The sequence below is a fragment of the Arachis ipaensis genome, chromosome B4, assembly GCF_059453495.1.
Source record: "Arachis ipaensis isolate K30076 ecotype BB chromosome B4, ASM5945349v1, whole genome shotgun sequence".
NCBI lineage: Eukaryota > Viridiplantae > Streptophyta > Magnoliopsida > Fabales > Fabaceae > Arachis > Arachis ipaensis.
In genome coordinates this window covers 11921333-11943693 of record NC_142439.1, presented here as the reverse complement: position 1 = coordinate 11943693, position 22361 = coordinate 11921333, and the positions used below count along the sequence as shown (strand labels likewise).

Here is a 22361-nt window from a genome sequence, read left to right as displayed (position 1 = left end):
AAGCTCTTGACATTGGCAAAAAATGAGATTGAGATCAGGTGATTCCAACACAAGGTCGTATGAGTTAAAAGAGTTTGCTGATTGGATACTTGGTATTGGTGATGGTAGTCATGGAACTCCAACGGAACAATGTCAGAAGATTCTAATCCCAGATGACATACTGGTTAAAGACTGGGATGATCCCATTGAGGCAATTTGCAAGGTTACTTATACAAAACTTTTTGATGGCACCAATGCTGATGAAAACATTGAAGACCGAGCAATATTTGCACCAACATTGCAAATAGTTGATGAGATAAACCAATTCATGATGAGCTTAAACCCTACTGAAGCTCATACATACTATAGCTCAGACAAGGCATGCCCAACTGAGTCTAACAACGACTTATTGGCGTCCATTCACACACCTGAATTCCTGAATACAATTCGATGCTCAGGAGTACCCAATCATGAGCTGACATTAAAGGTCGGAACTCCTATCATGCTTTTAAGAAACATTGACCACTCGGTAGGATTGTGTAATGGAACACGTTTGGTTGTCACTAAGCTTGGAAAACATATAATAGAAGCACGTGGTAGTGCCGGAAAGAACAAAGCTCAGAAAGTCTTTATTCCTAGGATGACTCTAAGTCTTTCCGATCATCGAATACCATTTAAGTTCCAACAAAGACAGTTTCCTATAATGGTATCATACGCGATGACTATAAACAAGAGCCAAGGGCAATCATTAGCGAATGTTGGATTACTTCTCAAAAAATCTGTTTTCACCCACGGTCAGCTTTATGTTGCAGCATCTAGGGTGACACACAGGGGAGGTCTTAAGATACTTTTATGTCATGATGAGGATAACTGTACCGAAATGGATAATGTTGTTTTTAAAGAAGTTTTTAGAAATGTGGCTTAAATAGGTCTACTTAAGCCTAATAGAAGTCTAACATGCAGCATATATAGGAGACCTTGGATGCAAAAGGATTAGCTTCATTCAGGTACGGCTATTGGCATAAATTTGACAATTTCATTATATAGTCCTTTTTGCATATTTAAAAATTTGAAAATACACAATCTAATGCAACAAGAATTGGTCATTAAAGCACCTTTAGTTAAGGAAATCATTGTTATTCAATTAATTAGCATAAATTAATTTAAAAATTCTTACCAATGCACCCACTAGCAACATAATCTGGAACCCATAAATCTACTGCCATAACCATATTGCATAAGCTATGACGGTCACAAAACTTGCAGTGCGTGATGGAACAAAGAAATTATAAGGTGAGAAGCACATACACATTATCTTATCAAGCATCACAAACATGTTCGTATAATATTTTGAGTTGTTAGTGTATGCCAGAAAATATATTTTTGTGATTAGAAGACTGTCCTGTTTGACAAAAGTGTAGAGAGAGTTGTAGCGTAGATTTTTTTAAAACATTTGTACTTAACAGGTTGCATACATGTATAAATTTATTCAGTGATATCATTAATACTATATTTACTTATTTTATGCATAATGAAGTGATACAAAATTTTTGATATATAGTGGATCAGAATCCATGAGCATGAACCCGATACCCCTTTACCAGAGTAATATAATTAAAAATTAGGATAGATAACCAAGTAGGTGATACACAAATAGGATATGTGCACATGAATTATTCTAACAATACCAGCCAAGTCTAGGTTTATAAAAGTCTTTAAAAACAAAAAAGGTAAGCATGAATAAACAACGGACAAACCCTTATTCATTGTTTGTTGTACTACAATTGTCACAAATCGATTACCAAAAAAACTGAATTAGAATTACTATTTACTAATTCATACTAGGCTCCATATATATTTCACAAAAGAAATGGTTAACTAAACCTAAAATAAATCACAGCACTGTTGAATCAATCAAAATACTCATATTTTTAGTCCTTTTAAGATTTGTTTATCTGGTTCTTTAGCAATAAAGTGTACAAGAGAAATTTGGAAAATTCGTTAGAGTTGGCTCTTATAGGTAGTACACATAGTTGATACCTAGATCATCAGTTACCACAACGAAAACATCAATAAATCCATGATTGAGATGCCTGGCAAATAAGCGAGGCTTACTAAAATACACACAAGCTTTGAACTGTTCCACCTAAGACTCTAAATGCTAAATTCAAAGGGAATGGTACAAAAATTAAGTTAAAAATAGTTACATCTTCAACTAAACACCACTTGAAAATAGAGGAACTTGGATAAAAGAAGAAAACCCATTACTTACCTACCAACGACCTAATCTAATTGGACCATTCATTTGCACCGACTAAAAAATAAAAAAAGTTGGAAATTGAACCAAAAATTACACATAGAAATTAGAAAATTCCTATTCATATGAGAATAAAAAACAATTGGCAGTTACCAAAGTTTAAATATTTCAGCCTGTCTATGTAAGAAACCAGGGGATTTTACAGGAAACTCGGTTACATATGAATAGATTAAGCTCCCAAAAAGAATTAAAAAAATTATAATTCAGGTTTTGCGAGATTGATGAAGTGTTTTGCACATTAAGATGAAATTCATCTACACCAAAAGACTTCTGAATTCTCTGCTAAATTCAAAAAGAGAATACGCTAATTAAACCCAAAAATACTGGCATAACATGAGATATAAAATGCTCACCTTCTAAATTCAAACAGTCTCTTTTCTTTTAGAAAATTCCACCAAGTTGAACTTGAAACTAAGAAAGCCAAAGAGGAACCATATGGTCATTTAAAAATATGGTTTTTGCAATGTGCCAAGAATATAATTTTTTCTTGGTTTTATTATTTTATTTTTTTTTGCACTCTATTTTTTCTAATCTAATTTTTTGCTTTGTATTATATTTCTTTACTTATGTTTTGGGGTGATCACTTAAAATAAGTGTTGTAAAAAATGCTACTATAACATGCTTATCTTCTCACAGTCTTATCAATCAAAATTGCATTATTGCAGTCTTCTTATGCGCTGAAAACTGCATAATTTCATGTGAAACCGTTTAAATAAAGAAATGGATAACATACCAATTGGCAAATAGGAGAAACCTCATACCAGGCTAACTTTAAGTAAGCAGCCGCTCGGCTACAGTAGTAAGTCGCATTCATGCCATTCAGTTTGATAGCCTCAGTGTAGTAAGATAGTGCCTTATTCCTCTGGCTTCCTTTAAAGGCTGCATTTCCCTGAAGAATACGCCTTTTATCAGCTTATATCATATTATCCACATTGCACATATAATGTAAGCTGCTGCTCTTAAAGTAGCAAGATAGAACAAACCTTCTCCTCTAGAAGCTCATAAGTTTCAATGTTGCCATTGGTATCTGGTAATGGCAAAGAATAGGAGGCAACACTAACTTGCTCTTGAAGAGTGCAATACATATCCAACACCGTATCAAGCAGAAATTTATCAGCCCCATGGAATGAGATGAATGAAATAGAAACACAGCCACCATTATGAGAACCTAATGGAACTGTAACCTGCAACAAACAATATAAAAGTAAGCAAGCAGCTCAAGCAACATTTCAGAACAAATGAAACTGAGAAAAGGAACAAGATCACCTCTAGCACCTAAAGATAGTAAATTACTTGACAACATCCAGACACGCTAGCAATGCTCGACAATGCAGAAGTTCTAACATGAAACTCAGAAGACAACCCTTACTTTGTATTAAGCTTTAATGGACCATTAGCTACAGAAGGAATAACGAGTATTCCATCATCCTGAGGGACAACTAACCAAAATCAGGATGTGTTTAATTGGATGGGATGGAAAGTAGACTTGCCAAAATTTTTTGGTCATTTCGTTGTAAAAATCAGAGATCTAAGTAATTTTGGCATAAATAATGAAATTCCATGACAAGGAATGCCACTTATTCAAAAAATTAAATAACAAGAACAGCTTACTACATTATTTTATTTTCTGTCTCCTATGATAGAATCAACATTAACATCACTAAAACCTTCAATATTGATAACACTAAATACAGAGCACAATGGATATAAATAAAGAATAAATACACATTTTATAGTACCTTTAGTAGACTTTGAAATGCAGCTCGCATCTCAGTCCGGACTTTATACAAGGTTTTTATATTATCATGAGTAGCATTAATATTAATAGCAACAATAACACCAATAACACCAATAACACGCTCAAAAACATCATGGCCTAATTTGAATTTGATGGATTTGACCCAATCCTCATGATTGGTTTTAAATTTATATATGAAATCAGATGAAGAAACACATTTCTAGAATAAATACATGCCATAATATTCTTTGTTTCTTATAGACAGAATATAAAACAACATAAGCATATAAATATATCACACATCATTTACACACCACAAAGCATTCTGCAGTTACGAAAGAAGTAACCATTCATTGCAAAGTATGGTTCTTTTGAAACTAAAGTTCGAAATTGTTTGAGAGAAATATCTCAGGAAAAGGCATCAATTAACAAACAAAAAAATTTTTCTAATATCAAAATGAAGAATAGATAACCATATGGTACAACATTATCTACTACAATAAACTAAATCACAAAGCATATAATAAAATACCCGTGGGTTGAAAGCATAACTGCAGAAAGAGCTTTCAATATAGATGCTCCATTTTCTTGGTCTGTTCATGCTGGATGAAGCTTTAGGCTGGGCACTTTAAAAGTAATATCCAAAGGATGAAAAATTTTCAGCGCCAACAAGGTTTTAATCAGCACTTTAATACTCACCTTATCATACAACAAATACATTGTCATTTAAACAAGCATTGGTTAACAGAATAAGGAGAGCACATTGCAACTTGCAATTAAACTTAGCCAAGGTCTGAGATTTTTGATATGTGAAATACTTACTATGATACTTGATTAATACTTTAACCCCCTCTTTTCATTGTTGAACTGGATACCAAACAATAGCTGCAGCATTAGCTTATTTTGGGGCAAAAATGGTTGTTGGCGCTGAGAATTTGAATTACTCATACTCTTTTTTGGAAAAGAAACATACTATTTTTTAATTACACCTAAATGCCTTCTAATTGGTTGGTAGGCTTTAAATGACTCTTTCTCTCTCATTGGTTGGTGCACCTCAAAAAGTCTTTCTCTTAAATTTAATGTTAATTACTAATGGAGAGGATATTAGTTTTATTAATTTAATTTGGTCTCCAATTATATAATTTGTTATATTGTAATGTTTTAGTATATTTTTTTGTGCTTACGTAATCCAATCAATTTTAATTTGTAAGATTTAAAAACAAATAATAAAATAAAATATTAAATTCTTCCATGTTAATTAATTAATTGTTAAATATCACGTAACAACCATATGATTTTTTGTTAACAAAACAATCAATTTGTGCATTTTCTTGATTTAAAATAAAAAACACAAAATTTAAATAAAACAAATCTTAGAATTTAATTTATTGACTTCAATTAGTTTAAATTAAAGTAGGGAGGACCTTCATTAGTTTTAAAACAAAATAAGGAGCAGCATTCTATAAGCATGAATGGGATGGACGAAAGAAAATGGAAAGAAGTCGACAAATAGAATTTTGTGGGAAAAAAATAAAATATAAAACATAAAACAGAAGTCCTCGCTGCTGGTCCTACTTCTAACTCCACTATAATAGTTAGTATTACATATATGTATGTCATGCTGTATATCATATATGTTCTTATTGTTTTCTGCTACGGATCCAATCCACGGATCCCACAATCCGGGACGACCCCCGAACCCGGTTACCCGGGTCCGACCCATCAAAACCCTCTAGAAGGCCAAAAACCGGCGCAATAGAGCTCCCAACCAACTTTCAAATTCAAACGTCTCCCTTATCTTAGCCAAATAAGATAAGATAAGATATTCACCATCACCTATAAATAGAGGACCCAGGTCCCTCCAGATATTCATTCATTCCACACACCTTATACCTCTCAGATCCATTCTGACTTGAGCATCGGAGTGTCTTTGCAGGTACCTCCCCCCATTGCTCCAGTCAAGAGATCCGGCACCTGCCTCAACCCGCAAGTTCTCGATCCACCTCTCAACCCGTACCAGAGACATCTCGTACATTGGTGCCGTCTGTGGGGACTTGCGCCGATTAAGCCAGAATGGGGGACGTACTTGAAGAAACCTCCTTAAGCCAAGATAACTCCCGAACGAGGAAACCGACCCCCGAACAGCAGGAGGTCACGAACCGTGGAAGGATAGCAAGCACCATCCACCACGCCACCCCAGCACAGAATAAGGAAAACGAACGCGTCGTCGCAGAGCCACGGCACCCCAAAAACACAGGGGACAAAGCGGCACAAATAATCCAAGATCTCTGCCTTCGAGTCCAAGAACTCGAAGGCAGAGTGGCCACCAAGGAAAGGCACAACGCCGAAAATGGAAGCCACGTAACCTCTATATCAAAATCTCGCCGAGGTAGATTGCCAACCCGACAACACGATGGGAATCACAGCACCTCGCACGACCCCAGACGTGAAAAGTCACCAGAACGGTGACACAGTAAAAGGTGCAACCGCAGCGCTTCCCGGGATCTAAGTCATTAACACGACTCGGACAAAGACCGACGACACCGAGAAACCAAACGCACGAGAAACGACCACACAATAATGGGAGCCACTCCTTTCACGGAGAGGATCTTAAAAGCAAAACTTCCCAAAGGTTTTGATAAACCCACATACATGAAGTATGACGGAACCAAGGATCTCCAGGAACACCTAATGGCCTTCGAAACCAGGATGAACCTAGAAGGCGCAGCCGACGCAGTCCGATGCAGAGCTTTTCTGGTAACCCTAGCCGGGCCGGCAATCAAATAGTTTAACGGCCTCCCTAACGGATCCATAACCGGTTTCCACGACATTTCACGAAAATTCATGGCCCAATTTACAACTAGAATCACTAAAGCTAGACACCCCATCAGCCTGCTAGGGGTCACACAAAAACAGGATGAGTCTACACGAAAATACCTCGACCGCTTCAACGATGAATGCCTAACGGTCGACGGGCTCACAGATTCCGTTGCAAGCCTCTGTTTAACCAACGGGCTCATGAACGAAGATTTCCGCAAGCACCTTACCACCAAACCAGTGTGGACCATGCACGAGATCCAGAACATCGCCAGAGATTACATAAATGACGAGGAGGTCAGCCAGGTCGTCGCTACCAACAAACAGCAACACCCAACACGGCAACTTGACGTCCCGACCTAACCCACCATCCAGAGAAAATCAGAGGGACCATCCCAAACAAACAAACACAAACCGACCACCCAAAATCGGTAAATTCTCTAATTACACACCCCTGACAACCCCAATTACTGAGATATACCACCAAATAGCAGATCGATGTATTATCCTGAAAGCCCGACAACTCAAAGAAAGAACAGACGGCAACAAGACCCTTTATTGTGACTACCACCGAGGTTACGGGCACAGGACACAAGACTGTTTCGACCTTAAAGACGCTCTCGAACAAGCCATAAGAGATGGCAAGCTCCCATAGTTCGCCAAAATCATCAGAGAACCAAAACGCGCGGAAAGAGACAGGTCACCAGAAAGAGAAGGACGCAACCCGAGAACACAAAAATAACCCCCTAGGGAAAGCCCAGAAGACGAACCAACCATAATAGTAAACGTTATCACGGGCAAATATGTATCAGGCAAGTCAAAATCAACACTAAAAAAGGACCTCAAAGTCCTGGCCGTCAGAGACCAAACCCCAACTACCACCGCCGACAACACGGTAACCTTCCTACCCGAGGACTGCCAACACGGCACCTCGGCCGAAGACGCACCTTTCGTCATCTCAGCAAGAATCGGAACAGAAGTAGTACGAAGAATACTGGTGGACACCGGCGCAGACTCTAACATCCTCTTCCGAGGAGCCTTCAACAAGCTCGGGCTCCACAACGATAATCTCCAAACGCACCGCAACGACGTCACGGGACTTGGAGACAACTTCCTCAAACCAGACGGTTCCATCACCCTCCCCCTCACCATAGGAACGGGTAACCAAAGGAAAACAATTCTATCCGAATTTGTAGTCCTAAAAGACTCCACTGCTTACAACGTCATCCTTGGAAGAAAAACAATCAACGACTTCTCTGCCGTCATCTTTACCAAATACCTCCTTATGAAGTTCACAACGGAAGACGGCTCCATCGACACCATCCACGGAGACCAGGAAGTCGCAGTAGAATGTGACAACACCAGCCTAGCTTTACGGAAGAAGTCTCGCGACGCGGCTGGAATATTCCTAGCCGACCAGGACGCTCGACAAGATGGCCAACCCATGCCAGAACCAGAAGGCGATATGGAGAAACTACAAGTAGGGCAAACCAAAGACGAATACACTTTCATCAACAGAAACCTCCCGTATGACCTTAAAGAGGACCTTTCTCAATTCCTGAAACAAAACAGAGACTTGTTCGCATTCACACCAGCCGACATGCCTGAAATAGACCCCGATCTAATGTCCCACCGGCTAGCCGTAGACCCCAAAGCCAAACCCGTGGCACAAAGGAGACGAAAAATGTCCCCAGACCGAGCGGCCGAGGACAAAAGGCAAGTAAACGCCCTACTCAAAGCAAACTTCATCAGAGAACTACCCTACATGACGTGGTTGGAAAATGTCGTTCTAGTAAAGAAATCCAACGGGAAATGGCGAATGTGCGTCGACTACACGAACCTCAACAAAGCCTGTCCAAAAAACGCCTTTCTCCTACCAAACATCGACGGATTGGTAGACGCCGCATCCGGCCATCGATACCTCAGCTTCATGGACGCATACTCCGGCTACAACCAAATACCTATGCACCAACACGATGAGGAAAAAATGGCATTCATCACCCTTGACGGGACGTACTGCTACACGGTCATGCCCTTTGTCCTGAAGAACGCCGGAGCCACCTACCAAAGGCTCGTCAACAAGATATTCCAGAACCTGTCCGGGACCAAATTAGAAGTTTACATATACGACATGCTCGCCAAGACTAAATTCGGCGAGCAACTCATCAACGACCTCAAGCTCGTAATGAACACCCTACGAAAGCACCAAATGCGACTCAACCCGACAAAATGCGCCTTCAGAATGGAGGCAGGAAAGTTCCTCGACTTTATGATCACACAACACGGAGTTGAAGCTAACCCAGAGAAATGTCGTGTCGTTCTCGAGATGACAAGCCCAAAAAACCTTAACGATATCCAAAAGCTCACCGGCCGGCTCACTGCGCTATCCCGCTTCCTCGGAGCATCGGCACTAAAAGCAATCCTCTTCTTCAAACTGATGAAGAAAGGAACCCCCTTCAAATGGGAAGCAAAATGCGAAGAAGCATTCCAATATTTCAAGAAAGTCCTAGCAGAACCACCAGTCCTCGCCAAACCCCAAACAGGGGAGACCTTCTACCTATACCTCTCCATAACAGAAGAAGCACTCACAGCGGCACTCATCCGCGAAAATGAGAAAAAGAAAAAAAAACCCATATACTTCATAAGCAAAGTCCTACAAGACACGGAAACTCGCTACTCGCGCCTGGAAAAGCTATCTTTCGCACTCCTCACGGCCTCCCGGCGCTTACGACAATATTTTCAGGCCCATCCCATGACAGTTCAAACCGACCAAGCGGTCAAACAGATACTGCAAAAACCCGACCTAGCAGGAAGAATGCTAGCATGGTCCATCGAGCTTTCCCAATTCCAGATCAAGTTCGAACCCTGAAACGCAATCAAAGCACAGGCAATGGCCGACTTCATCGCCGAGATGACACCAGGAAACTCCGCCCCCGAGTCATGGAAACTACACATCGATGGCTCGTCGAACGTCACCTCCGGAGGTGCCAGAGTCATACTCGAAAGTCAAAATGAGGTCGTAATTGAACAGTCAATATGATACGAGTTTTCAGTTTCAAATAATCAAGCAGAATATAAGGCCCTCATAGCAGGCCTAGCTCTAGCCAAGGAAGTCGGAGCAAAGGACCTGGAAGTAAACACCGATTCACAGGTAGTCAGCTCCAAAATTAACGGAGACTACCAAACGCGAGATCCCCAACTCCAACAATACCTTGCCAAGGTGAATGAACTAAAGGAAGGATTCAATCGCGTAACCATACAGCACGTTCCTAGGGAACGAAACGCCAGGGCAGATCTCCTCTCTAAACTAGCCAACACTAAGCCAGGACACGGCAACAAGTCGCTAATTCAGGAAGTCGTCAGATCACCATCTATATCAACCACGACCGACACCTACCTAACACTCTCTAGACAGGGATCATGGACCTACCCTATCATACAATACCTCTTCAACGGAACACTGCCAGAAGACCCCAAGGAGGAAAAATGGACAAAAAGGGAAGCCGCCAATTATACGGTCATCGCAGGACAACTATACAAACGCGGATTCTCGCAACCCCTTCTCAAATGCGTCGAACTCGAAGACACGGAGTACATACTCCGCGAAGTCCATGAAGGCTGTTGCGGCCACCACATCGGGGGCAAAACCTTGGCCCAGAAAGTCATCAGGGCCGGATACTTCTGGCCTACGATTATCCGGGACTCCATGCAGCTGGTAAAAAACCGCGACAAATGCCAAAGGCACGCCAATATTCACCAAGCCGCCCCGCACCAGCTCAGCATCATATCGGTAGAACGGCCATTCGGTACCTGGGGATCGACCTCGTCGGGCCCTTTCCTACGGCACCCGGCCAACTCCGGTACCTCATCGTCGCCATAGATTATTACACCAAATGGATCGAGGCCGAACCCCTGGCCTCCATCACGGCAACCTAATGCCGAAAATTCCTTTGGCGACAGATCATAACCCGCTTCGGGATCTCCGAGATCATCATCTCGGACAACGGAACCCAATTCGCCGATAGGAAATTCAGAGAATTCCTAGAAGGGCTACATGTATCCCACTGATTCAGCTCGGTAGAGCACCCCCAAACAAACGGGCAGGTGGAATCCCCAAACAAAATAATCGTCAAAGGACTGAAGAAATGGCTCGACGAAGCCAAAGGGCTATGAGGCGACGAACTCGGATCAGTCTTATGGTCGTATCGAACAACCCCCCAAACGACCACCGGAGAAACCCCCTTCCGATTAACATACGGCGTGGAGGCTGTTATCCCAGTGGAAATAGGAGACCCAAGCCCAAGGAGGACGATCGGGGGTAACGACGAGGAAGCAGAACGAGACCTCACCAACGAAGTAAGAAGCATAGCCCACATCAGAGAGCTAGCTCTAAAACAAATAATCAGCCTAAGATACAACCACGGCGTCATCTGACGAGAATTCGTACCCGACGACCTCATCCTACGACGAAATGACATTGGAACCCCAACCCCAGGGAAAGGAAAACTCACCCCCAATTGGGAAGGACCATACAGAATCAAGGCTGCCCTCGAAAAATGAGCATACAAGCTCGAACGACTTAACGGCGACGAAATCCCGAGGACATGGAACGCCGCCAACTTACGATGATACTACACTTAGACTGACCTCCCTAGGTCTTCCCTTGTTTTATCTGCTTAGTTGTTTCTTTTCTTTACTACATTTGTTTTCCCTCTTTACAACAATTAAAGTATCAATCTCGGGTACTCTTTTCCGCCATAAACGGAGGGTTTTAACGAGGCCCGAACATTAATAAAATTCCATCAAAAGCCATTTTTCATACCTCTCCCCTTTTTTTCCCAAACACGGAATAAAAACAAGGCCACAACACCGAGAACTGATCACCCTCGAGGCCTAACAAACGGATATCCTCTAACACTACCGAACGGCCTACCAAAGGTCCTAAGTCACGACGGCTTAATCATATAAAGCGGAAGAGCCCGAACGGCCACGCGAGCCATCAAAGAAAAACAAAGCTATAAACGGCCACAATGGCAGCAAACTATAAACGGCCACAACGGCATAAAGAGTTCAAAACATACCAAATACACGGCCTCAGGGCCAACCAAAATATCCAAAATAAAACTAACAAAGTCCAAAAAAAAACTAACATAACAAAATATCATAAAAAACTACTCAAGGTCAACGATCTGGCCATCACGGATGGTCTTGAAAGCCCCATCACAGACACATCCACACTCGGAGCTAGCACCAAATCCTGGGCCCTCATTGTCTCCTCGGTAGGCACGATCGCACCCTTTGCATCAGCTAACAACTCCACCTTCTCCTTCTTCAGAGCGGCCACTTCAGCCTTTAAAGCCTCCACCCATAGTTGTAAAAACCGAACCGGACCGGCCGGTTCGACCAAAAAATTGGTGAATCGGTGGTCCAGCCGGTTCAGTTTTAGTTTGGACCGAAGAAGGAAGCAAACAGCTTAAACCCGGGTGGTTCATCACAAACCGGACGAAACCGGCCAAAATCAGCCGGTTTGATGCAATCCGTAAACCGGCCGGTCCTATGGTGCTCCCAACAAATGCAAGTCTTGGGTGTTCCAGCAGCATTTGAATATTGGATCCAATATTCAAAAATGCATGCAATGGGTTTCGAACCCATGTCTCCTTGCCTAACAAGGATAAAGCATGCAATGTGCTAGTTATTCTATATATTATATACATACACAACTAAATTATTTTATATTTATTTAATTTAATTTTAGTTTTATACTCAATTTTTTTAATTCTTTAAAATTTATAAAATTATTAAAATAAGTATCAAATATTTTAATATTTACATTTACATATTAAAATGTTAATAAAGATATTTATTTTAAATTTTTTAGAGTATTGAGTTAGTAGGTCTTCGAAGATTTTGACTTAAGACTAATTAGTAGGGACATCTAAGCATCACCACTAAATTTCACATGAAAAATTTTAATAGAAGGACGTAATGTGTTCATCGTTTACTATCTTGAAGGACCAAATTGATATTTTTTTTTCAAGGGCTAATTAATTTGAAGTAAAAAATTTTAAGGATGGACCTAATTGTCACTTTATTCAATTTTTTACTATTTTATATTTTTTATTTACGTACGACCGGTTCTATCGATTCAACCAATGATCCACCGGTTGAACCAGTGACCCAGTGACCCAGTAACCTGACCGGTTCGATCACCGGTTCGGTTCTGACAACTATGCCTCCACCTCCCCAAGAAGCACGGAAGCCTGAGAACCCGCATCGGAAGCTCGCCTTCGCTCCACACCCAGCTGAGATAGGAGTGAAGTCTCAACCTCAAAAAGTCAGAGGATCTCAGCCCCGGCTTCCTCGGAAGACTTCGCCGCCTTCTCTCTCGCTACCTCGGCGGCCTCAAGCTGTTCTTTCAACTTGGCCACATCAGCTTGGGAATGACGAAGCTTCTTATCCAGCAAACCGACCTGAGCCATCACGGGCTCAGCCTTCCGAACAATAACAGCAGATCGGAGGAGGGCATGATATACCGACTTGGCTTGAAAGGAGACATCACAGTCATCAAAAAATGGTTTGGTACCTGGCATCAAGTACTGATCTATAAACCCCGAAGCATTGAAACGCCGATCCATCACGGTAGGAACAGCACCCTCCTCCTCAAAATTCTCACTACTGGGCTCCTCGGGCCTCTTCCTCTTCCGAGAAGCCTTGGCGGCCGTGACCACAACGACTTCCTCTTCAGGCGAGTTCACGGGACCAGGAGAAACCTGAGCACCAGCCCTAACCCCAGACGAAATCACCTCCTGGGAAACAGCTCGAGAATCCGCAGCAGAATTAGAGGCAGGGGTAGCAGGAGACGCCGACGACCCCTCCTCCCGATCCATTGCTGCTTTCAGCCTCACCAGAGAAGTCAAACCACCAGCCATCTCAACTGAAAAAATCCAAAGAAAAACAAAGTTACAAAATCGGGAAACAAACATAACTACAAAGAAAAAGATAGCCACACACCAATATACGACCGGCAGGACACAGGATCCCCCATGACGTCCCGAGGATTCAATAGACGCTCCCCAAACAAATGCCAAAGGACACTAGCATTGTCCTTATCCTCTAGAGACAAACCATCATATGTGACCTTGGTCAAAACCGACGGCCCTGCACCGAAATTCTAATAAGTCAGAAACCGACGCTCGCCCTCTAACGTCAACCAAAAAGGACGATGTCCCTGAACAGGGCGTACTTTAAAGTATTCTATTTTAAAATCGTGGAAAGAATCTTCAAACAAACCAAATATACGACGATGAGGCTGAGCCCGGAACGACATATATCCTTTCTTATGTTTCCCCTCCTTAGTCGGAAGAGTACATAAGAAAAGAAAAAGGAAAACAGGAACAGAAACCGGAAGATCGATGTACTGACACACAAGCTCAAAAGACCTGATGGCCGCCCAACTATTCGGGTGAAGCTGAGACGGTGCCACGGAACACCGACTCAGCAGCTCCTGAACAAACGGCGAAAAGGGAAACCGCACGCCGAGCCAAGTAAACATCGACTCATAAACCCACATCCAGTCCGGCACAGTGGGCGAATTGAGTTTCAGATAACAAACATGCTCATCGGCATCCGGGAGGGCAAGCTCATATTGCCGCTCCATATCGCCGCCACCACAAATCGCCCCCTGATCGCGGAGCCTTTGGAGATCGGCCTCCGTCATCCGCGACGGAACACCCCACATATCGCTAGTCACCCAGATATAGCGAGCGGGGACGCCCCTGGAAGGGGCTATTGAAGTACCCACTCCCTCACTCCTCCGCCGATGCATACCTAAAACAGGGAGGAGCACCACCATCAGCCTACTAACCCTACGCAGAAGCAAGGAAGACAACCAAAAACTTACTACCCACTACCAATCCAATACGGCGGTGCTCATCCCCTTCAAAACACAAATACTACCACCACCCAAAACGCAAAATGCAGCACAAGAAAGCAGATGGCAAAACAATGCATGGCAATTACAGAACAACAAAATACCACCAAATAATGAAAGCAAGAAAGAAACAAAGGGATACCAACCTGATAATGCAAAGAACGAGCCCGAAAATGCTGAAGCAAGGAAAGCAGAAAACTCAACCTCGAAGAAACGCCAGAGCACACCAGAGAGAAGGAGATTTTTCAGAAAAGAGAGTAAAAGAGAAATGAAACAAACGAGGGAAGTAAGAAGGAAAGCCAAAACGGTTTCAAAAAGAACAGAAAGATGTAAATAACCCTGGAAAGTAAAAAAGGGCATGGGGGAAATAAGGGAAAGCTACCTAAAAACGTCCCCTCACAATAAATGCCCCCTTGGAAAAAGAAACCAATAAAGTACACGTCGAAAAATGCAACAGGCGCTGGGACACAGAAGAGACGCGTCAGACCAAAACGGCCAGGCGAAACCTCGGCATGGCCATAAAAACCAGAGCCGGTGCACCGACCTCTCCTCAAAAGAATCAAGCGACCACCCAAGGAGAGCATAAGAAGGCCACAAACGGTTAAGACTACACCTCCCAGCGACAGACCGACCTCGCTCGCTCTCCCGCTGCGGGGGCAACTGTTACGGATCCAACCCACGGATCCCACAATCCGGGACGACCCCCGAACCCGGGTCCGACCCATCGAAACCCTCTAGAAGGCCAAAAACCGGCCTAATAGAGCTCCCAACCAACTTTTGAATTCAAACGTCTCCCTTATCTTAGCCAAATAAGATAAGATAAGATATTCATCATCACTTATAAATAGAGGACCCAGGTCCCTCCAGGTATTCATTCATTCCACACACCTTATACCTCTCAGATCCATTCTGACTTGAGCGTCGGAGTGTCTTTGCAGGTACCTCCCCCCATTGCTCCAGTCAAGAGATCCGGCACCTGTCTCAACCCGCAAGTTCTCGATCCACCTCTCAACCCGTACCAGAGACATCTCGTACATTTTCCTTTAAGTTACACTTAGTAAGGATGAAAGTAAGAAATTTGTAAACCAAAATTGAAACTTAATATGAATAAAGAGATTAATGCTTATTGAAATTAATTAGAAAAAAAATGTGACACCCAATTTACTATTTTTTCTCAATTAATTTTTTTCTGAGATATTTGTAAAAGCTACTTGGATTCCGTCTTTTTTTTTTCATTTCTTAAATATCTTGGTGAATAATTGCATTATTTTGCAGTTGCTTTTTTTTTAATTTGCCAACTGAAATATATAACCACTCGCTAGAGGAGGGGTTGAGGGTGTTCATGTGGTACTGTTGCTTTGTTATTATTTTGTTTATTCATGTCCATCTATATCTTAGGGATAATCATCTTCTCCTTTCTCTTCTATAGCCTTTTTGTAGCAGGTGATAAGATTTACTATGCTTCAACTTCTGAAAGATTAGAGATCTCTTCTCATGTTAAAGATATTATTGATGTTGATATTTTGAGCTGGGCAATTATTAAAGTGAAAAAAGCAAAAGGAACTTCACAAGAGGTGTTTCAAAGTAATCAACCAAAAATTTATCAGTTATAAGTTATCAATCTTTTATAATGAGTACATTGTAAGCTGACTTTCAAATCTTTTTTAATTAAAGATTAGTGTTTAAGAATTGTGTGTGTCAAGAGGAGAAAGTCAAAATTTATTCAGGATCAAATTAGTTTTGATAATTATGTAGTATAGTATTAAAGTAAACTTCAGGCCTAATTAAGTTAGATCAAATTTGTTTATTAAGGGTCAAATTAAGTTAGATCATAATCCACTCTCGCTTTTATTTTTCACATATTTTTGTTGAACCTACTGGGTACAGTTTATCATATTTTACAAGTATGATATCTATCGATCTATGTAACAGTGAGTTTTGGCTTTGATTTTACTTTGTTTATATACTTTCTTTTAATGGGTATCCAGGCTTTAAATATGATGTTATTCTTCTTTGGGAGCAAAATCATAATTCTGTTTAAAAAAAAACAATAGTTATTACTTTATATTGATCGCAAAGATAATTGACCAATAGTTGGTTTAGAAAATTTTACTATACCATTTATTCAAGCATGTAATTCTATGAATTTAGGAAGAATTTAGGAAGAAGTCAAAGGCTCAAAGCTCAACATAAAAGACCTTTGATCTTTTGGTATATGCATATGAAAAAAAAAAGAAGAAAAATAAAAAATATTGAAATATCAAATAGAGAAAAAAATAAAAGAGAAAAGAAAAATAAAGAAACCAACAAGGAATAAAAAAAGTGAAAAATTTGAATAAAGGATATCTTTTTTTTTTTAGGTTCACTTCTATATCATTGTAAATAAAAAATTACCACTTAGTTATGTTAAAAATACTCATTAATAACAACTCCAATACAATTTAAATTCTATAAGATAGTTGGCTCATAAAAATTATATATTTTAAAAATATACAAATTGATTGAGGCTTGAGAGTGGTATCATGCATGATTATATTTGTGAAACATCATGTATAAGTTGTTGAAAATTTTTTCATGAATATTTATTTTTCTTTTATTGGATAAAAGTTATAAATAAGAGTAATAAAGATATAAACACAAATTTAAAATAGTTTATATGAACTTCTTCAATATTGATAAATTTATAATCTATTTTCTTTAGAATTTAATTTTGATGCATTATTAATGAAAAATTATTTTACACGTGTATCTAATATATTAGTAAAAATAACTACTATTTATATTGATCGCTTTTCTTTATTTAAACATTAATAATATGTTCTTTATTTAAAATAGTTATAAAAACTCCTTCAATAGTACAAGTTATAAAAAAAATAGTTCTATAATAGCAATCTTATTTTTGAAAGTGAGATTATTTATTTCAAGTTTTAAGCACAAATCAAGTTGGAATTGATTTTTTTTATTTTTAATTTCTATTTCACCTTCTTAGAAAAAAACCAGGAAAATAAAAATTAATTAAGAACATTAGTAACACATTTAATTAAAATAAAAACGATTCAAATTAAAAATTACACAGAATTATATTTTGTATTTTGCAGCTATTTACCAAAGACAAAATAGTAATTAAACTATGCCATATTAAAGGGAAAGTTAGTGAAAAAAAATTGTAAAAATACAAATATAAATGTCAAACAACGACAATATTTGTTTGTATATAATGAAAATAGTGTATGAAATAATAGAATAAATTCAAAGTATCAAATAGCCTGTGTAAAAAGAGGAAGTATATTGTAAATTTTAGGAACATTGAGAATTTTGTAATCAAAGTACAATCAACGGTAATAAATAAATTTATGTATAATGACAATTTTGCATGCAACACTCAATGTTTGAAATTAGTGAATAAAGAATTAAAAAGCGTACTCTATTTCAACTAATTAAGTTGTCCGTACAAATTAAAAAGATAACAAATCACCATTTAAACATATTACAGAATCAACATGACACATTCGAAGCGTGGGCCAATAGGGTGTAATAACTAACTTAAAAATTAATATAATAAAAGAGATTAATTACATAATCTTTTTGTATATTAAACAAATTAAGTCTTTTAATATATATTAATGTTTTTGTTAAGAAACTATACATAAATACAATAAAATAGATTAAATACAAAATTTGTATACAATGCAGACCATATACTAGAGATTTAATAATATAATTAAATATTCTTTGGTAAATGTTCTTTATATGATTATAATATAAATTATTTTTATTTAGTCTTTAGAAAATGTTACGGCCTGGCCCAAACCCTTCACGGGTTGGCCCGACCCGAGCGCCACCCGACTCGAACGGTCAAGGGTGAGGCGCCCCGCAACTGACCCGGACACGTGTCCCAGACAGCTCACTTACAGCTGTGGGAGAACGTCTCGGAGGAAGTGGACCTGTCCTTGTAGGGCCCACTCCTGACACAGTATATAAGGAGAAGGTTTTACCCTTCCCCAAAGGGTATGTCACACATCATATTACCCCTTTTTTCGCCTGCACGTTACTGACTAGAGCGTCGGAGTGTCTTTGCAGGTGACACCCCCCCTCTCCACAAGAAGTGCTCGGGACCCCACCAACACCAGACCGGCAGTTCACGGCGAGACGAGACCCCCCATCTCCAACTAGGATACCAACCCGATCCGTCCGGTACCCGACCCACCGAACATTGGCGCCGTCTGTGGGAACTCGTCCATGGACTTCGTACTGGTCCCAGGTGAGACAGCTCGCGAGGCCGAGCCCGTAGGGGACCCCGCCGCGACTGCTCCTTGGCAGCGCACAGGATCCCCCCTGAGACACACGACACAACCTCACGAGAGACGCCCCTTCGGGGGAACTGGCGACAACCACGCCAGAATAATGCAAGAGCTACGCCACAGAATGCAAGACTTGGAACGTCGGCTGGCGGAAAGAGAACACGATCAGCACACCCCAGAACAAAGCCACTCTCGCTCCCGCTCAAGGAGCCACTCCAGACGCACGCCCAGCCCCCAAACTAAGTCCGAGAGCGCTGGGAAAAGGGGACGCACGAGAAGACGCCACGACCCCGTCATTTATGCCAGGCATGAGAGGCGGCGCACTACAGATCGCGGAACCGAAGACGCCCGTGGGGAGAACGACGAAGGGAGAACGGCGAGAACACGAGGACCCGTGATAATGGGGGCGACCCCATTTCACCGTTCTATACTCGAGGTCCGGCTGCCAAAACATTTTGACAAGCCCACAGACATGAGATACGACGGAACGCAGGACCCTCTGGAGCACCTCACGGCCTTCAAGGCCAGGATAAACCTGGAGAGAGTGGGGGACGAGGTAAGATGCCGCGCTTTCCCGGTCACCCTTGCAGGACCTGCAATACGGTGGTTCAATAACCTCCCGCAAGGCTCAGTGACCGGCTTCGCAGACATCAGCCATGCCTTCTTAGCCCAATTCACGACCAGAATTGCAAAGGCGAAGCACCCAATCAACCTGCTTGGGGTGACCCAACGACCCGACGAGTCGACCAGGAAATACCTAGACAGATTCAACGACGAGTGCCTGGAAATCGACGGGCTGACAGACTCAGTGGCAAGCCTGTGTTTGACGAACGGACTCCTGAACGAGGACTTCAGAAAGCACCTCACTACGAAGCCAGTATGGACAATGCAGGAGAAAGGCGAAAAGGAACATGCCAGGGACGGCGGTCCCAGCAAAACACCAAGGCCGTTTCCCCGAGTCTAGAAGTTCACCAACTATACCCCCCTAGCGGCATCAATCGTGGAAGTTTACCAACAGATAGCCGAGAAAGGAATACTGTCAAAACCCCGACCTCTGAAGGACCGAACAGGAGAAAACAAGAGCCTTTATTACGAATATCACAAGGGGTATGGACACAAGACCTAAGACTGCTTCGACCTGAAGGATGCGCTAGAGCAAGCAATCAGGGATGGGAAGCTCGCCGAATTCTCCCACCTCATTAGAGAGCCAAGGAGACGGAATCGCGACCACGAAGGCGAAGACAGGCCCCGGGCGACAAGGCGACCCCAAGAACCGGAGGGTGACGACTAGTCGACCACGGCCTCACGGTGGTGAATGTAGTAACTGCCAGGAATTTGGCCCCGAGGTCAAAAACGGCACAGAAGAAAGACGCCAAGGTCCTGGCCGTCTCCTCCTCATCTGCGAGAAATTCCCGGAGACTCTCATCCATCTCCTTTGGCCCCGAAGACCAGTGGTTTGACGAGATACTGGAAAGTCCCCCTATGGTCATTACGGCCAGAGTCGGAACCGGCCTCGTCAAGCGGATCCTCGTGGATACGGGGGCAGACTCGAACATCATGTTCCGCAACGTATTTGACGCCCTGGGGCTGCGTGACACCGACTTAGCGACTCACCAGCACGGTGTGGTAGGACTAGGCGACCACTTCATCAAGCCGGACGGGATCATCTCCCTCCCGACCTCAATAGGACAAGGACAAGGGCGGAGGACAGTAACGGCAGAATTTGTGGTCTTGCGAGATTCCACAGCCTATAACATCATTTTGGGGAGAAAAACCATCAACGACCTTGGCGCGGCGATCAGCACGAAACTGCTTGTAATGAAGTTTGTTACTGATGACGGATCTATAGGATCCATCAAAGGAGACCTGGAAACGGCAGTCGCCTGCGACCACGCTAGCCTCTCCTTGAGGAAAAAGTCTAAAGAAGCATCAGGGGTTTTTCTAGCCGACCTAGACGCCAGAATATATGACAAACCCAGACCTGAGCCAGAAGGGGACCTGGAAAAATTTAAGGTTGAGAACACGGAGGAGAAGTTCACGTTCATAAACAGAAATCTCCCCCATGGATTGAAGGGACTTTTGATGGAGATGATCAGAGCCAATGCCGACCTGTTCGCTTGGACACCGGCCGACATGCCAGGGATAGATCCCCAACTCATGTCACACTGTCTGGCCGTCAAGCTGGAAGCCCGACCAGTGGCCCAAAGGAGGAGGAAGATGTCGCAGGAAAGGCCAGAGGAGGTGGCCAGGCAGACAGCCAGCCTCCTCGAAGCGGGGTTCATCCGAGAGCTGGACTACTCGACTTGGCTATCGAACGTGGTCTTGGTGAAAAAGCACAATGGGAGGTAGAGAATGTGTGTGGACTACTCCGACCTCAACAAGGCATGCCCCAAGGACTGCTATCCCCTTCCCAACATCGACGCACTCGTCGACGCAGCAGCGGGGTACCGGTATCTGAGCTTCATGGACGCTTACTTTGGGTACAATCAGATACCGATGCACCAGCCCGACGAAGACAAAACGGCGTTCATAACGCCTGGAGGGATCTATTGCTACAAGGTGATGCCGTTTGGCTTGAAAAACGCTGGCGCCACGTACCAGAGGCTGATGAATAAAATATTCAGCGAGCTCATAGGCAAGATAGTAGAAGTCTACGTGGATGACATCCTTGCGAAAACCACACGACCCGACGATCTCCTAAGTGATCTGGGGGGCGTGTTCGCGTCCCTCCGACAAAACGGCATGAGGCTCAACTCGCTCAAATGCGCCTTTGCCATGGAAGCCGGGAAGTTCCTAGGGTTCATGATAATCCAAAGAGGGGTAGAAGCCAACCCTGAGAAATGCCAAGCGATTCTCCAGATGAAGAGCCCGGGTTGTATCAAAGACGTACAGCGATTGGCAGGAAGGCTGACGGCGTTATCCTATTTTCTCAGCGCATCGGCAGCAAAAGCCCTGCCCTTTTTCAATCTGATGAAAAAGGGGATAGCGTTTGAATGGACTCCTGCGTGTGAGAAAGCGTTCAACCACTTCAAAGAGATCCTAGCATCACCTCCGGTGCTCGGGAAGCCAATGGCCGGAGAACCACTCTACCTCTACCTGGCCGTAACGGAGGAAGCGCTTGCAGCAGTGCTGGTACGAGAGAAAGGGAAGGCTCAACAACCAATCTACTTTGTAAGTAGGGCGTTACAAGGAGCAGAGCTGAGGTATAGCAAATTGGAGAAACTGGCGCTGGCACTCCTAACCTCCTCCCGAAGGCTGAGGCAATACTTCCAGAGCCAC

At 42.4% G+C, this 22361-nt stretch overlaps 3 protein-coding genes across 3 annotated transcripts; 2 read left to right on the top strand and 1 right to left on the bottom strand.

The window, feature by feature from the left end:
- Positions 1–22: 22 nt before the first annotated feature.
- On the top strand, positions 23–904 carry LOC110262374 (uncharacterized). The gene has a single exon (XM_021122337.1). The coding sequence runs from the start codon at positions 23–25 to the stop codon at positions 902–904; it is 882 nt and encodes a 293-aa protein (XP_020977996.1).
- A 2086-nt stretch (positions 905–2990) lies between these two features.
- LOC107637601 (outer envelope protein 64, mitochondrial-like) lies at positions 2991–4635 on the bottom strand. Its single transcript, XM_021120739.2, has 3 exons — positions 4567–4635; positions 3280–3480; positions 2991–3185 (listed from the first exon to the last, which is right to left on the bottom strand). The coding sequence occupies exons 1-3, from the start codon at positions 4633–4635 to the stop codon at positions 2991–2993; spliced, it is 465 nt and encodes a 154-aa protein (XP_020976398.1).
- A 16004-nt stretch (positions 4636–20639) lies between these two features.
- On the top strand, positions 20640–21431 carry LOC148566677 (uncharacterized). The gene has a single exon (XM_088484371.1). It carries the CDS (start codon positions 20640–20642, stop codon positions 21429–21431), a length of 792 nt encoding a protein of 263 aa, XP_088340497.1.
- The last annotated feature ends 930 nt before the right edge of the window (positions 21432–22361 follow it).

Bases quoted from the DNA above. Each gene is read 5' to 3' on its own strand.
- LOC148566677 (XM_088484371.1), top strand. From the start codon at position 20,640: ATGTTCCGCAACGTATTTGACGCCCTGGGGCTGCGTGACACCGACTTA.
- LOC110262374 (XM_021122337.1), top strand. From the start codon at position 23: ATGAGATTGAGATCAGGTGATTCCAACACAAGGTCGTATGAGTTAAAA.
- LOC107637601 (XM_021120739.2), bottom strand. From the start codon at position 4,635: ATGAACAGACCAAGAAAATGGAGCATCTATATTGAAAGCTCTTTCTGC. The intron at 3,481-4,566 runs GTATTTTATTAT...TGTTTGTTGCAG, and splicing joins GTTATGCTTTCAACCCACGG to GTTACAGTTCCATTAGGTTC. The intron at 3,186-3,279 runs GTTTGTTCTATC...CGTATTCTTCAG, and splicing joins ATGAGCTTCTAGAGGAGAAG to GGAAATGCAGCCTTTAAAGG.